Source organism: Lissotriton helveticus, chromosome 9 (assembly GCF_964261635.1).
Source record: "Lissotriton helveticus chromosome 9, aLisHel1.1, whole genome shotgun sequence".
Taxonomy (NCBI): Eukaryota; Metazoa; Chordata; class Amphibia; order Caudata; family Salamandridae; genus Lissotriton; species Lissotriton helveticus.
The window spans coordinates 128,071,418-128,086,972 of NC_136070.1; the positions used below are offsets into that span (position 1 = coordinate 128,071,418).

Below are 15,555 nucleotides of genomic sequence, written 5' to 3' on the forward strand. Positions count from 1 at the left end.
TGGGATCACAGCTTACCGGACTTAGGACGCAGCTTTTACTAGTCCTCCGGTTTGTGCCCCCATCACCCTTCCCTCCTCTTTCATACTCTCTCTCCCTCCCCCACTTCTTTTCTCCTTCATTCTTTGTCTTCTCCTGCTCCTACCCCCTCTCCCCCGAATCTCCCCCATGCCTGCTCTTTCCCTTACGTATATGTCCTTATTGTTTTTCTCGACCTAACATGTAACTATGTAACTATGCTCTGAAACTGTGTAATCTCGTAATTATGTAACCTGCAACTATGGTCTGATACTCATGTAAAGCGCTCTGATACCTTCGGGTCTAGCCAGCGCTATATAAAACCTTTCAAATAAATAAGTAAAAGCAGGCATAAAAAAATGTCACATCCCTTTGAGCAGACCGACTGCCTTTCTTGCGTAATCACGGAAGAAATAGAAATGTGTGCTCTAACACACCATGTACATGGCAAACAGCCACTCCTTTGCCCCCGCTAAACATTTGTGACTTGCTTTTCCAGACCAAGGAAGATCCCCTTGGTTACAGTCAACAAAAGCTACCGAAACCAAATCATGAAAACACGCCGACAAATAGTCTAGTGCACGAGCGACAATCTGAAGCACGGTCCGCTGATATTGGAAACCTTATTTACGGGAGACAAAAATAGGCTCACTCCATGCAGTCATCTAGGAAGAGTCTACAAAAGAAGAGCTAAGGAATTTTGCTGTCACGGCCAACCAAATAGCAGTTAAGAGTACATCCAAAGCAGTAGTTTGTTCTGGTGGTAATACGCCCACTAATGAATTACTCCGGGAATGAAATGGTTCATGGTTTTCGACGAAGCACACAGGGCTGAGAGGTGCGCGAGACATGCAGTGTAGTAACAGACCGGGGCAGAAAATAAGAGACGGACCCGTGAGACCAAAAATCATGTGCTTTACCTTCAAACGGAGCCGGCGGCAGCAGTGATCTCCGGGCGCCCAGGGGACAGGAGGGTGGGGGTCTGGGTAGAAGACGCGGCGGCAGGGTCCTGCGGCATGACGGGGCCTCTTGTATTTCGGGGCAGACGATGTTCTTAAACCCAATCGGTGTAAACAGTGCAATCTGAGGGTAGATCTGAGGGTAGATATGCGCAATTGGACCCATAGCCTTGATGTGTTCAGCTTCAAAAAAATGGGCAGATAATACATTTGAAATTTATTGGAAAGCTAGGAGGGGAGGGTGCGGTGTTTGTTGCAGCCTACAGCGGATTTGGCAGCATTACCATTTTGCAGGGCTGAGAGGTGCGCGAGACATGCAGTGTAGTCCGCGAAAGCTTAACAGACCGGGGCAGAAAATAAGAGACCGACCCGTGAGATAAAAAAATCATGTGCTTTACCTTCAAACGGAGCCGGCGGCAGCAGTGATCTCCAGGCGCCCAGGGGACAGGAGGGTGGGGGACTGGGTAGAAGAGGCGGCGGCAGGGTCCTGCGGCATAAGACGATCGATCCTCACCGCAGACGAGAAAAAATGGCGCCCGCCAGCTTCCGAATTTTTCGGATTCGGGGGCGTGGTTTTGCTGTTTTGAGTGACCGACAACGTCACTGTCTAAAGAACAGCAAAACTTAAGCCCCCAAATCCGAAAAAGACTGGGCTAAATCGGAGTGATGCATCTCTCCTCCAATGGCTGGCCTCCGTTTAGGAAGCCAGCCAATGGAGGAGAGACAGGGCAGGGAGGCGGGTTCCAAAGCGCTCCTAAAGGACATTAAATCTCAGACCCCAGACTGCGCAATCGCAGCCTTTAGGTCCTCGACCTAAAAAGTGAGTATTTCAGTGTGAGCTGACACTCATTTTTAAAGATTATATAATGCAGTACCCTGAATATCACCCTGCTGCCAAGGTTGTTAAGCTGTTCCCTAAGTTCTTTGGCAAGTGACTGGGACGTCTATCTGTGGACAGAGGTGCCGAAATTCTTGTGCATCAGATTTGATGAGGGACATCCGTAGTAATTAAGTTGGAAATAACCTATTTTTAACAGTTCTTCTGATTTGCAGATGGTCATTGATGACTTTTTATTTTTTATTTTTGTGGAAAGGAGTTCTATAATACGGTGGTCTATAGAGAGAAAAAAGTGTCGCTCTCTGTTTTCTTATTGTAAAATTGAATGATTAGTTGCTCTGTTAATCTGTAAACTGATTTCCTAGGTTGGGAATATTTAGCTATTTTCATCAAGTGAAATCCTGGTCCTTTACCATTTATTGCCCTGTGATATGAACGCGGATCTTCTTGCAACTGGTAACCAGTGAAGAGCTTCAGGACCGAGAGAGGTGTGTTTATAACTTTACATTTAAAAGTAGCCTAGTGGCTGAGTTCTGAAGTGGCATTATGGGTAAAAGTAGGATCCCATTATACAGTCAGTATGCGTAATCAGGTTTTGAAAGGATAAGTGATCTAGTCACTTGAAACTTCTGTGGGAATCGCAGGTGGAGAAGATACTTCGAAAAGTCCTCATGGTGTGAAACGTCGACTTGGTCAATTGTCCTCTTGGGATTTATGCTGAGTGCAGAGTCGTTTATGATGGCTAGATTTTCTACTACGATTGATATTTGTGGCGGTGGTCCTAATTCTACGAACCAGAATGTTAATGTTTCATCATTTTTCAACTCTCCATTCATGAATATTTCAGTTTTTAAAACATCATTTTAAAATGGTTCGGTGTCACTTGATGGTCTATGCTTTGGGACAGTTGTTGAGGTTTGAATTTCCTATGTCTTTAAGACTTTCCAGCTTCGTAGCAAGTACTATCAAAACTTGTGATTAGCTCTGCAGGGGTTTGATGTATATGTTGAGGAGGTGGGCATAGATAACTGAATTTTTTGGAACACTCCTGTTTTGATGTTGTAAATTGTGGAGATGAAACGGGACCTATGGAATATGGAAGATCTGTCTTTGAGGCAGTAGGGTATCCACTCAAGAATTATTACAGGGTTACCAATTTACTTAGGTAAAAACCGTTTCAAAAGTTGCCAATAGGTCCAGAGGAATTAGTGCTGCTAATCCCGTTTTTGTCAACAGTGTTTTTAGGTCTTGCAGAGGCATGGGCAGAGCAGCGAAGCTGCTGCCACGCCTCTGCGAGAGATATTGTTCTAAAAAGGGTACTGTAAGCCCCGCCGACCCCTTTTCCATTGGGTAGCGTCAGCGTTTATGATAAACGCTGGCTTCCCAATGGAAAGGAGTGTTTCTGGGTGCCACCCTGTCCGTTTTTCTGACAGCCCCTCCGGACACCCTGGCCTGATTTCCAGCTTGTCGTGAAGAGTTTTCTTATCTGCTTGTTTATTTAACAAGCAGATAGGAACATTCTTCAGTACAGCCGAGAAGCAGACACGAAGAGCCGAGGCGCAGTGGGGGCACAAGGAGTGCAGCTCTCCCCTCCGCCCCCCACCCCCACAAACACCCGGCCGGCAGCCACTTCGGTTGTTAACGCTCCTCCTTGTTTCCCCTACTGCATGCAGGATGACGTCCGCAGCCGGGACAATGGTGGACACATGTTTAATTTACATTCCTTTGTTCGCAATATTTTTTGGGAGGGGGGTCTGCCTTGGTCTTATGTATCAGGACGGCGCCCACTGCGTAGACGCTGTGCTTATTTTTGTTATTGTTTACTGCTTGTGTTTTTAGTGCTTGTTCATCTTCTGCACCCATTGCTGCTCATGTCTTCGGTAAGTGTTGAACATTGGCGCATGGCTCCTCTCCCAGTTCACTTAATCTCCCCGTAGCCGCCTCCCGCTGTTTATTTTCACTATTGCTATTGCTGTGATCGCGCCACTCCCTTCCCCCGCACATAGGGATAGATTTCTACTTCTTTATTAAAAGCAGTTATCTCATTTTTAGCGGGCGGGAGGATTGCATTATGGGTTCCTCTGAGCTCGTAACCATATATAAGGTCAGCTGGGGACCCCCCAATCCCCCTATATGCACTGTGCTCAAGGAGGCGAATCATTCAACATCCCAAGCCTTTGTGCTTAGCCTTGTAGCAGATTGTAGTGTCGCTACAACTCCTCTTTGGTACCTTTCTAACAATCTTTATGATTTATGAATATGTTTACTACGAGTTTTGCAAGAGTATAAGTGACTGCGCGAACCTGTTCGTTATTTGCGTTTTTTTGTGTCTTTTTTAGCAAAATACCAATACCATGCATTTTCTTAAAACCCCTCAAAATGCCTAGCCTCACTGCCACTGCATCGCAAAGACCCTGGTGTAAGTGAAGTGAATGACATCCTTGAGTGCACGAGACCAATTCCAATACTCAGTGAGTTAGCATCTAATCTGTGGTTCGGGAGCAGCATGTTGTCTGGCTTAAAGCTCCTCAACTCCTCTTCAGAGGTAGTAAGCACTATATGAATGCGGCTACCACTGCAACTGCTAGGGATCTCTGAAGAAGTTTATCTTATTTCCGATATATGTGTGCATTCTACAGCCTCGGGTTCAAATGACAGTAGCGCCGACAGGTCAATCAAGTTAGAACCATTGAGTTCTGTGGTCTATACTTTTGTTTAATGAGTAAACCCACACCTGAAGAAGTCAATAGACAGTGTTCTAAAATGTTTGGTTCCATGCATGTCCCGCAAAGGTCAGAGTGCCATGACACCCTGTGAGCAACAAGCATTAAAATACAATAGGTCTCGCCTTTCATTAAGTTAAAGCCATTTGCTTTGCTATACAATACCATTAGCAAAGCAAATGGATTTAACTTAATCAAAGGCAAGACCTATTGCATTTTTAATGCTTGTTACTTTGTGCCATCTGGCGATTAGAGCCGATTCTTCTCCAGTGGCATACTGTATGGTAGTTTTAGAATAGATAGTCATCTAGAAATTGCGAATCTTTAATTTTTCCTCTTTCAAATATTTTGCTTTCTAACAGTCGGTTTGATATTAGTCTGTAGTTATTAGTGTCTTCTGGGTCCACTTTGTCCTCCAGAATTTAGAGGACTTATATATGCTTTGTTTAATTCCTGTCGAAAGAGGCCTTTGTATGAAGAGTTATTGAATATGTTCAGTTCATTGCAGGGATAACAACTCAGATTAATAGCAGGAATTGTTGAATATTTGTGGGATGCATTGATCTGAAGGGCAGGTGCCAGGCTCTTTGGCTTTCACAAAATCATGAGATTCAACGATTGTTAATTCCTCGAAGATGGATAGACTGAGGTTTTTTTTTCTTGAGTGATCATCTTAGGAACCTCACCAATGTGATAGCTATTTCTTCAGTGTGCTAGAAATTAATCAAAGGAGCCGGCATTGGTAATGTCCTTTGTCACGAGTTTGTTACTGAAGTCTTGAGATTGAGGATATGTTACTTGGTCGACTTTTATGTTGCAGAATTCAGGTGGTCTGAAGGAGGTCCTTAGTTGGGCATTTGGGGGTACAGGTTGCGCTTGTATAGTGGATTTTCTTTGTCTTCGTGATGTTTTATTTATACATTTGGTGTAATCTTTGTAGACCGCTTTTGCCAAGAGAGTTCTTCAATTTGTGCCAGATGGTTTGACATTTTGGAATTTGTGCTATTATAGTTTTTAACTCTTCATTCATCCAATGTACTTTTCCATTTTGGCTTACTTTGGCGAAATTATTTTGCCAAATTGTTAAATCTCCGCAACAAAATATTTACTCTATTTATTATTTCCTGTTGTGCGTTTGTGTTAAGGTAAGTTTCCAAGTTCTCCGTTAACCATTAGTAGGTCGATGTTTTAAGTAATGGTGTCTAATGTTTGACCTGACTATGTGCATCGGTCCAGTTGTAATGTGAGATAGTGTTTGGCCTAGCCTGATTTAAAATTGCATTTGATTTTGACCTGTTTGGTTTGTCAAACCAAATGTTTAAGTGTCCCAAGTATGTACTAATGTCTGAACGACAGCTCGGATATTGCACCCAAAAAGGCATTACAAAAGAATTTAGGAAAGGGGTTTCATTTGATCAGAAGTACTTCACAACCTAATATTTTAATGTCATTTATGAATAATGCTTCGGTATCCTAAGGAATTGCTACATAGTGTACTGGCTATGTTTCTTATAGCAGCAATGCTCTATACAAATATCAAAACACTACAGCATGTTATTTAATACCCTTATGGTGACCTGTTTTCATTAGATTCGGATCTTTGTGAAGTCATAGTAGTTGTGCAATCGCTGTTGGCCACCATTGTGTTGGTCTGGGGTTTCTGATAACATGGGTATTTTATATTTCTCTTCTCTTGCAAGTAAATTAACAGTGAAGGGTGGAGTATAGAATTTTGATATCATCATAACTTTTGCCTTTATAAGTTTCCTGCAGTACCGACACTGAAAGGCTTAAAAGGAGGAGGAAATGTAGACATACATTTAACACCTAACTCGGAATCAAGGCAGTTCTAGAAATGCAGATCGTTTTTTTAGAAGTACATTTCTTGTATTAAAGTTGAAGGTGTGAAAGATCAATACTTAAGTCCTTGTGGGAATAATAGTGGTAAATATGTGCTTGGCGTCCTTGCATTGGCATAGTTGACCCTTCTGTATCTTATTTCCCTAATACAAGCCTCTTGTGTAATTGTGGTTTTCTATGCCAAGTTCCCCAGTGTAGTCTGACTGACCTGTTTTTTTTTGTGCACAGAAGGCAAGTAACCAGAGGCTTTAAAGCCTACGTGCAGTGTCTGCCGTTTGTTTGTTTGGGTTATGGCTGCTTTTTGTCGGGGAGTTTTTTTGTTTTTTTTTTGTTTGTTTTTTAAAGTAGATTTTGCAAAGTGATTCCGCATCACAAGTATTTTCCTCTCATGTCAGGCGTCTGAGACATATGTCCATTGTGTACCTCTTCATTGTTGATTCAGGCTTGTCTGAGACTGCCATTGTGTTCTTGGCACACATTGATATTTGGCAGTTGTGCTGAGAGTAACGTGGCAGGAAGGGTGATCAAGGCTTGGTGTCATAGGGGTCCTAGTTCTCGGCCCTGGGAAACAAGCCATTGATCAATAGAATGTGTTCAATCTCCGTTGTCAATGCATGATTGGTATCCTTGCCACTTACTGCACTAAGAAATTCAATTTACTTTTGATATTGACTTGTTTTCATCAAAGAGTTTCCTGTTGTGCTTTAGACCATAAGAGATGGCTAGGGGGTTAGTCTTGCATGCATTTTCATTTAGTAGGGACCTGTTCACAGTCAGATAATTGCTGAAGATCCTTGCCAAGTCTGTGGATCACGATCCAGATGTCACTGTAGTTGACAGAGCAGCAGTGTCAGGTGCAGCAATATCTGCCCTCTAATGCCATGCCATGTGGTGCAACCATGGTGCAAAAATAACTTGTAATTAAAATTTTGCATCTTGATCCTTGCAATGATTTGTGCAGTACAAGGCTTGTTTGTGTTAACGGGCATGATGTAATCTCTGTCGATCGCCTGAATTAAAGCTGTGTCTGTACAGCAGCACTTTAGACTTATTATGCAATAATTTATGTAATTATGTCACCAGTTTAGCACTTTTTTGCCCCCGTTGAATATTTCTCCCAACAACAAAATCTTTCTGATGTGTGTGCGGTTTGGCTGATGTGACTGTGCTTGTTTTTCTCCCCAGTTTCCCACAGTCAGATCACTCGGTTGTACAGTCGTTTCACCAGCTTGGACAAAGGCGAGAACGGGACACTCAGGTACGTACCGTATTTTCTATTGTAAACGTATACACAGTCTCATGTGAGCTCTGCATGTCTGATGTAGGTTGGGGCTTTTTGCTGCTTTGGAGGAGATGGAACAGAATGCAGATGGAGCAAAATGGGAGGTTTCCTGCTCATTGATAAATACATATAAAAAACTGTCTGTCCTCCCTTTTGTAGTTATGCTAGTTAGATGACGATGGCGCATGTCCTTGTTCTCTCCCACAAGAACGGATGGAGTATCTCACTGCCTCCCCTTAAGGTTATGTTGGAGCTGTCAAAAAAGACTTTTTCGCGTTTACAGATGAGTCGGTGTTTATTGAAAAAAAATAATTTTCTGAATCTTATTGTTACCGACAAGGGGGATCTCCCATGCATCACCTATGAAGTCAGGCTATCAAGCACAAGGTGGTACTCCAATATATACCCAACTGCATACTGGGGCTTTAAATGAATCACCTGATAGTATTTCCACGAAGAGAACAAGCAGGTGCCTAGCTGAGCTTCAGAGAACTTGTAGATGATATTCATGAGTTGCAAGAATGTAAGAAGGTCTGGCTGAACAGGTTGTGAATTTTCACACCTCGGCTGCTTGGACGCAGTGCATCCATGTTTCGGAGGCGGGCATATGTAGGATCTGTTCGCATGAGCCAGAAAACATGACTGCAGGAGGTTTGTTACGCCACAGCAGGCAGTAGGGATTTACATTCTTGTACAGAGCATGCCCCTATCTTCTCTTGCAAGGGTAGGATGGGACATGTCACTTTCCTATATTGATGGGTAGAGTGGAGTACACCACCTGTTTTAAAATGATGGGATACAAATAATAACTTTTCCTGCTCAGTTAAGTACTGCACCATTGACATATCCTGTAGTACTAGGAGGAGTACTGTATTGTTTCTTATTTTGCAACTTTTCTTTAATAATATGAGTCATCTCACAAGTAGTAAATGTAGTATCCTATTTATTTTCATTAAAAAAATAAAAGCATACACATAATACATTGCGATCAACATTTTGAATAAAGCTATCACTGTAATTGCTAAGACAACATAAAACCTATCATTCAGTATAAAAGCTAAGTTCATTGTAATTTAAACTATCATTTTTAATAATAAAATAATAATTGGTGAATATACGAAACCATGTTCAAGCGTCTTTGGAAAGCTTACATAGTCAACAAAGACTTTCACTGTTAACCCTAAACAGACTCGTACTATTTTAAGAGAGGAAAAGATTAGTGCGAAGGGCCTGATTACGATACCGGTCGGAAAGTCTCCGAACAGCATTCAGGTTTTCCTAAATCGTGTCTCAACCTATGTTTACAACAGAGCCGGAAATCTTTCTGACCGACCAATTATGATGGAAAGATAACCGTTCAGCCATTCCGACTCACACTTCAAACTTTTTCTAAATTGTATATGGTTAATAAAAACCTTTTACAAATTTGTTATAAAAGCTCAAATTTCGAAAATTCGTATATTTTTTTAAAATTAGGTAAAATGTTAAAGGATTAAAATAGAGTTTAAATGGTAAGATGTTACTAGAGAAGTCTTATTATAATTGGCCTTGGGTGGCATAGTTCTTTCTTCAGAAGCATAAATAGTCCCTTTGCACTCGTTTCTTCAAATTTCATAAATTAATCTTATTTTATTCTTGGCGCTACGTCTGACGCACGCTGTCCATACGTGCCTTGGATAAACAAAAACTTGGTGTGTGAAGGGTCCCCTTCTCACTAAGGCGTGCGCTCGTTTATGCTTGAAACTGACGAGTTTCTTCACTCTTTTCCATCCAAGTTTAAAGAATTTTTAAACAAAATCCATTCATTTTGAAAAGACGTGTTTATTCAATCGTATGTTTGATTTATAATCTCAATCTTCTTATGAATTCACCTTCAAAATATTATTAAACCATTCCAATACCCAATGCATTTCGGGTCTTATGTCATGACCCTTCGTCACGGGTGATTTGGAAACGTCCGTGATGTCTCTCACTCCGGTCAGGAAACTGACGTACCAGTCAGGTTCCCATTGAAGTCAATGAGAGACTTTCCGAACAGTGTTCGGAAGCATCATAATTGGTCCGAACCTCCGCCCGCCAGTCGGTGAGAACCGTTTCCGATAAGGAGTCGGTTGGAAACCTTTCCGACCAACATCGTAATCAGTCCCTTAAAGTGCATCAGCTTTTGCATTTTTATTAGGCATTTCAGTATCTCATATTGCTTAATACATGAATTGTCCCTATGGTAAGAACAATATTTATAGTATGGTTTTTACAATGTAATGATTACAGCTCGACCTCAATTGATGATTTATTGATTGCAAACTTAGTCTGCAGCATAAACATGCAAATAGTTACTGTGAAGTTATAAAAAACTAAGCTCAAGAGCTCATAGCCAATTAATACTGAAGTCACAATATGACTTAGACTGCCCTCTTTTGGTACTAATCAATTCACTTTGGAGCAAGTAATCCAAAGAATTTGGCAAAGGCCTCCTCTACTTCAAAAACCAAGAGATTTAGATAACTAGTTCAGCTCGATTGTAAAGTTATCTTAAGTCTAGCTCCAGTCTATTTGTGTTCTTCCCTAGGCCTTAAAGGGTCCTCTAGATGGGCTATTAAGTTTGTCAGCTGGTGACTTCATGAAATGGTACTTGATAAGTTTAACTATATTTCAAAGTTGGAGTGATGTTCGCAAAGTGAGGACATGCGAATGACTGCCAGACTGTTACGACTATCCTTCTAATTAAAACAATGGAGAGCATCAAAAGGCACAAGAGCAGAGTACTTATCATTAATGAATATTCCCCATGTTAATCGGATATCAAAAGTAATTCCAAGATCTCTGTAGGTACTGACTTGTTTCAATAGACTTCCATTTATCAGTCTTTTAATGTTCTTTTGCCAAAAATCTGAATTTTCCTCCTAACCTTATCATTTAAATCATTGTGCTCTGCTTAGTTAGACTTGGAATCCAAAATCTGTTGTAACCTTTCCACTGTCTAACAGAGGCCATCTTCACCCCTACAGGTATTAAAAAAAATTGTGGCTACATGTACAGAGGTTGAGCACCCAGATGGATGACATTCTAAGCTTAATAATGAATGAATCAGATTTTGGGATCTGCACAGAGGTATTGAGATGTAATACAACTAGTATATGTATTAAGCTTCGAGAGAATCCAAGTGCACACAGATTTTGCCAGAGCAATTCAAGAAGAAGGCAATCCTCAAAGGCATGGTAAAATGTGATATCTCCTTAGTCTAAGAACCGACTGGCGAGGAGATCTAATGGCACACCACTGTGTACAGGTGACATTCCTTGTGTGAATGATTGGAAGAATATTGGCAGCACTAATCCACATCTGAATCTCATCAAGGGTAATTTTTGGGGAATAAAACGCTTGATTGGAGAGCTCAGCGTAGGTAAAAATAGAATTATTTGTGGTATCCTTTTTAGGTCGAGCCTAGAGCAGCGCATGCGCTACTCTCGGAAAACGACCTCTTGGAATCGCTCTGGGCTTTTCACATGCTTGTGCGTGTGAAAAGGCCTACGGCTTGCGGTTACGAGCAGCAGCGTGCAGTGTGTCATCTGTTGTATCAGATTTCACACTAGCGCGAGCACAACACTCTCGGACGCTGCAGCTGCTTTCACTTTTCAGCTGCCGGCGAGTCATAGCCGCTCCTCCAGGCGAGTGCAAGTTCCTGTCTGATGGTATCTTGCTGATGCTAAATGGGTCACTGCCAGCCCACATTGTGCCGCCCATGTAAACAACATGCGCGGGAGACGACCGGGCTGATGGCATTAGTGCACACAGGTCTGTGGAAGATTTACTGTTTATAGGATGTTTGTTTTTTGTTTTACTATTTAAAAATATCAAGTAGCATAATATAAACTTGTTGCGCCTAATTAGCAGAAGATAAAGGTGCTTCTGCACTTGAGATTATAATGGCCCTGATAAGTGTGCAAGGAGCCGCACGTGCTAGTGAACCACTGATGGTCTCTCTTGTTGGTGCAGAGTGCATATAGTTCAAGAAATGTGGGTAGATTTAAAACTCTAGTGCAGACATATCCTGAATTGTGGGTAAATGCTGACCATTGGCACAGTGTTGTGAGGAGAAAGAAACGGTAATGAACGAGTCATGTCTGATATTGGAAATGTAATCTCTGTTTATCACTTGCGGTTGTTGAATTAAAGCATCATGCGTTACATAAGCTAAGCTGATCAGTTGCATAGTATTTAAGTTTTAATATTTGAATTTACTGCCTTTTTGTTAGACAACTTGTATCATTAAACACAGGGCATCCGGGAGCTACATGCTCGATTTTTCACTTAGCACTTCATGACTGTGCATTCTGCCTCTCTCTCGTCTGTGTACTTCTTCACCCACTGACTTTGCCCCCATGCTCTCCATGTAGTTGATTACCCCGCCTCATCTGTTGCTTTCTTCATCATCGTTATATATCTGCAGCAGCTGCAATTTTCTACCTGGCTGCTCCTTCTATACTTTTTTAAATTACCACTCCAAGATGGGCATACACGATATTAGAACAGTAAATTAAAGTAAAACAAAATGCCCTCCCCTGCTTCATGGCTCATACGCTTACATGCCTGGTGACACACAAATGCCATTATGCTGGGGTCAGTCATTTTGAGTTTACATTTTTTTTTAGTGCCGTTCAGCATTGGCTACAACAATTTTAATTTCCTTTTGCCTTTGCTGTTCGGCATTGCCAACAATCATTCAGAAAGCAAAACGTCAGACTACCACCTTTCAAAGGCAAGATCTTTGACGTTGCCAATGCTTGTTTTGCTGCGTGCAATAAACAATGGTTCTGCTACCTCTACCATAAGAAAATGTTTAGGTTGTACCTTATGTATATTAGACCCATTCAATGAGAAAGCAATGATTTACAAAGAACTCCCAATTAACTTAAATAATCATAGATAAACCATTCAAATAATTCATATATATTCAAGGCATAGTATGTACACACACAACATATATTTCACAATCAATACAAAAAGCACAATACAAATACAGTGTATAAATGATTACATATATAAATCACAACACATTAAGATACAGAAAAAATAATAATCACATGTAAAAATTATTTTGGTACATATAATGTCACACCCTAAATTAAAGGCAGTCTAGTGTCGGACATGACAATTAATTTCAGTCTCTCATTTGGCACTGACTACGACCTTTCAATACTCGTATACGTCGACATTTGGACCCCTCCTTGTCACGCAAGATATTTGTTTCATCAATATGGGATATTCCTCAGGACTATATAGAGTGTATGTTTTCTATATAAAGAAAGAAACCCATATATAACTAAATTAGAATTTGGGATTGCAATAGCACGGGAGAACTTGCACAGCTCAATTTATCGGTCAATAGCTCACCGTAAATTTAGTGTAGCGTCGTGGATAACTGCTAAATCAAGGTACGGGGTCTCATAAATGATCTCCACGTTCCATGACCTTTGAGATCAACAAATGATAACATAAAAACAAAACCTATGTTAATGGTTTAATTCTGGTGTTTCTAAAGTTGAATCATTAGCGACACAGAACTGGAGCTCCAGCTAAGTCAGGCCTAAACAGATCCATTTCAGGCAAGTACAACAGAAGTTGCTTGTGATATGAACGGCCTTGATAAAGAATATAAAAGCCATAGGATACAAGGTAAGCACCAATGAAGAGGCAACAAGTGCGGAGCATGTGACTTGGGACTGATTAACTCCAGTAGTGCTGCAGTATCTGTGAAATGTGAAGACATGCAACACCATCCAAGACTCACTATATAAGAATAAAAATGTGAAGAAGTCACAGAAGGAGGCAACATATTTTATTGTTTTGACTCGTACAACGATGAAAGGACGACTACATGAGTGACTTGTTTTTAAAAGTCCATAGTGTCCGGGCACCAAGGCCCTCCCCGGTGTCCCCGCAGAGTTATCTTAGCAAAAGTATCTTTCTCAGCACTTGTGGACAAGATTCAGGCTGAGGCAAGCCAATATGATGCCATTGACATTTGAGATAATAAAAGACCACTCTTATCATGGCTTATCACACAGCGCTCATTAAAAGAAGAGTGTTAAAAGCTGTGACAAGAAAGCTTAGAAACGGACAGATCAGATATTCCTGCCTCTGAAGTTTGCCTCATATGTTATATGTAAGCCTAGCAGACCTGTCAAACAGGACGTGACATTGTAATGTCAAAAGAGGCCCACTGGCGGTCATTCCGTCCCTTGATGAGTGTATGGCATTTGACCTCGTCGAATGGCCCTTCCTCTTCGCGGTCCTCCGCCACTTGAGATTCGGCCCAAAATTCTGCACATGGGTGCAGTTACTGTACACAAAACCGCTGGCACAGGTTGTTGCAAACGGTCGCATTTCGTCAGACTTCCTGCTAGGCAGTGAGACAAGACAGGGCTGTCACCTCTCCTCTTTGCGCTGGTGTTAGAGCCAATGGTGGCATGGTTTTCACAGGATCCGGTTATCCGTGGGTTGAAACGGCCTATGGGATGGAAAGACCGCATTTCGCTATATGCGGGTGATGTACTACTGTACCTGGCGTTCCCGGCACGTTCTATTAAATGCCTATTGGATATGTGCTGCATATGGGTGGGTCTCCGGCTATACCATAAATTGGGCATAATTGCTCCTCCATGTGCTTCACGGTCCGCCGCCGAGGCTTCCATGAGACTGCGAAATCCAGATGGCACATAAGGTCTTCGAATACCTAGGCATATATATAACGTACGAAAACGCGCAGTTTATAGCTGAAAACGTAATGCAGCCCCTGGCGCGATTCTGACGCAATGTCAAACACTGGCGATCACTACCACTCACACTACTGGGAAGGGCAACCCTCTTTAAGATGATGGCGCTCCCCAGATTCCTGTATGTCCTGCAGAACTCTCCATTTCCGGTTTCCCCAGCATACTTTGGTCACTTCGGCGTTTACTGCTGCAATCTGCTGTGGGACGGAAAAACTGCCCGTATCGCCATGCATAAACTTGTGAAGGGCTGGTATGACTGTGGCATTTCCCTCCCTGATATAAAAGTATATTACTGGGCGTCACAGCTCACTGTAATAAATAAATGGCTACACACACCTCAAGAAGACCCAGTGTTCCGCATGGATAGGCACCTCCTGGAGGCCAAAGGGATTATGGGGGCACTAAACAACAAGTCTAAAAGGACTGCTTTCACAGGTCCAACGGCGCACACCATCCAAGTCTGCATTGAGGCACAACATGCGCTGGGCTGGGAAGGGGTAATAACGCAGGCCACGCCACTATGGGAAACCAAAAGGTTAAGTAAACTACACAATACCAGAGGTTTTCGAAAGTGGTATTTGATAGGAATCTCAAAGGTGGAGGACATGTGGAAAAAAGGTGAAGTAGTCACATTCGCGCAGCTACAGGTCCCTTACGGACTAGCGCAGATGGAAACTTTCCGTTATATGCAGATTAGACACGCACTCCTGGGAATAATTCCACCAGGCACACAACTCTTAGAAGCCTCACCATTGGAAGATAGACTCCTGATGGATCACCTGAGCAAAAAAGCCATCTCCCAAACCTACCAGAAAATAATAAATAATCAACCGGACCCCACAACAGCCCTTAAGAAAATATGGGAGACCGAGGTGGGAGAATTGGACAATGCAGATTGGCAGGAGGCACTCGCGTCCCCAAAAGAGGTAGCGATATCTTCCAAACTCAAAGTGATACAATTGAAAAGTCTACATCGCACTTACTATACACGAACGCTTTTACACAAAATAGCTAAGACAGACCGACCACTCTGCCTGAGACTATGTGGCGCATAAGGCACATTCCTCCACACGCTCTGGCACGGTCTGGAAAGCACACCTT

At 42.1% G+C, this 15,555-nt stretch overlaps 1 protein-coding gene across 1 annotated transcript in view; it reads left to right on the forward strand.

Moving 5' to 3' along the window:
• Nucleotides 1-15,555, forward strand: part of CHP1 (calcineurin like EF-hand protein 1) — a 149,887-nt gene that overhangs the window by 11,147 nt on the left and 123,185 nt on the right. The window contains exon 2 of the mRNA XM_078659616.1: nt 7,582-7,654. Coding sequence (XP_078515742.1) covers nt 7,582-7,654 — 73 coding nt within the window. The remainder of the gene's footprint in view (nt 1-7,581; nt 7,655-15,555) is intronic.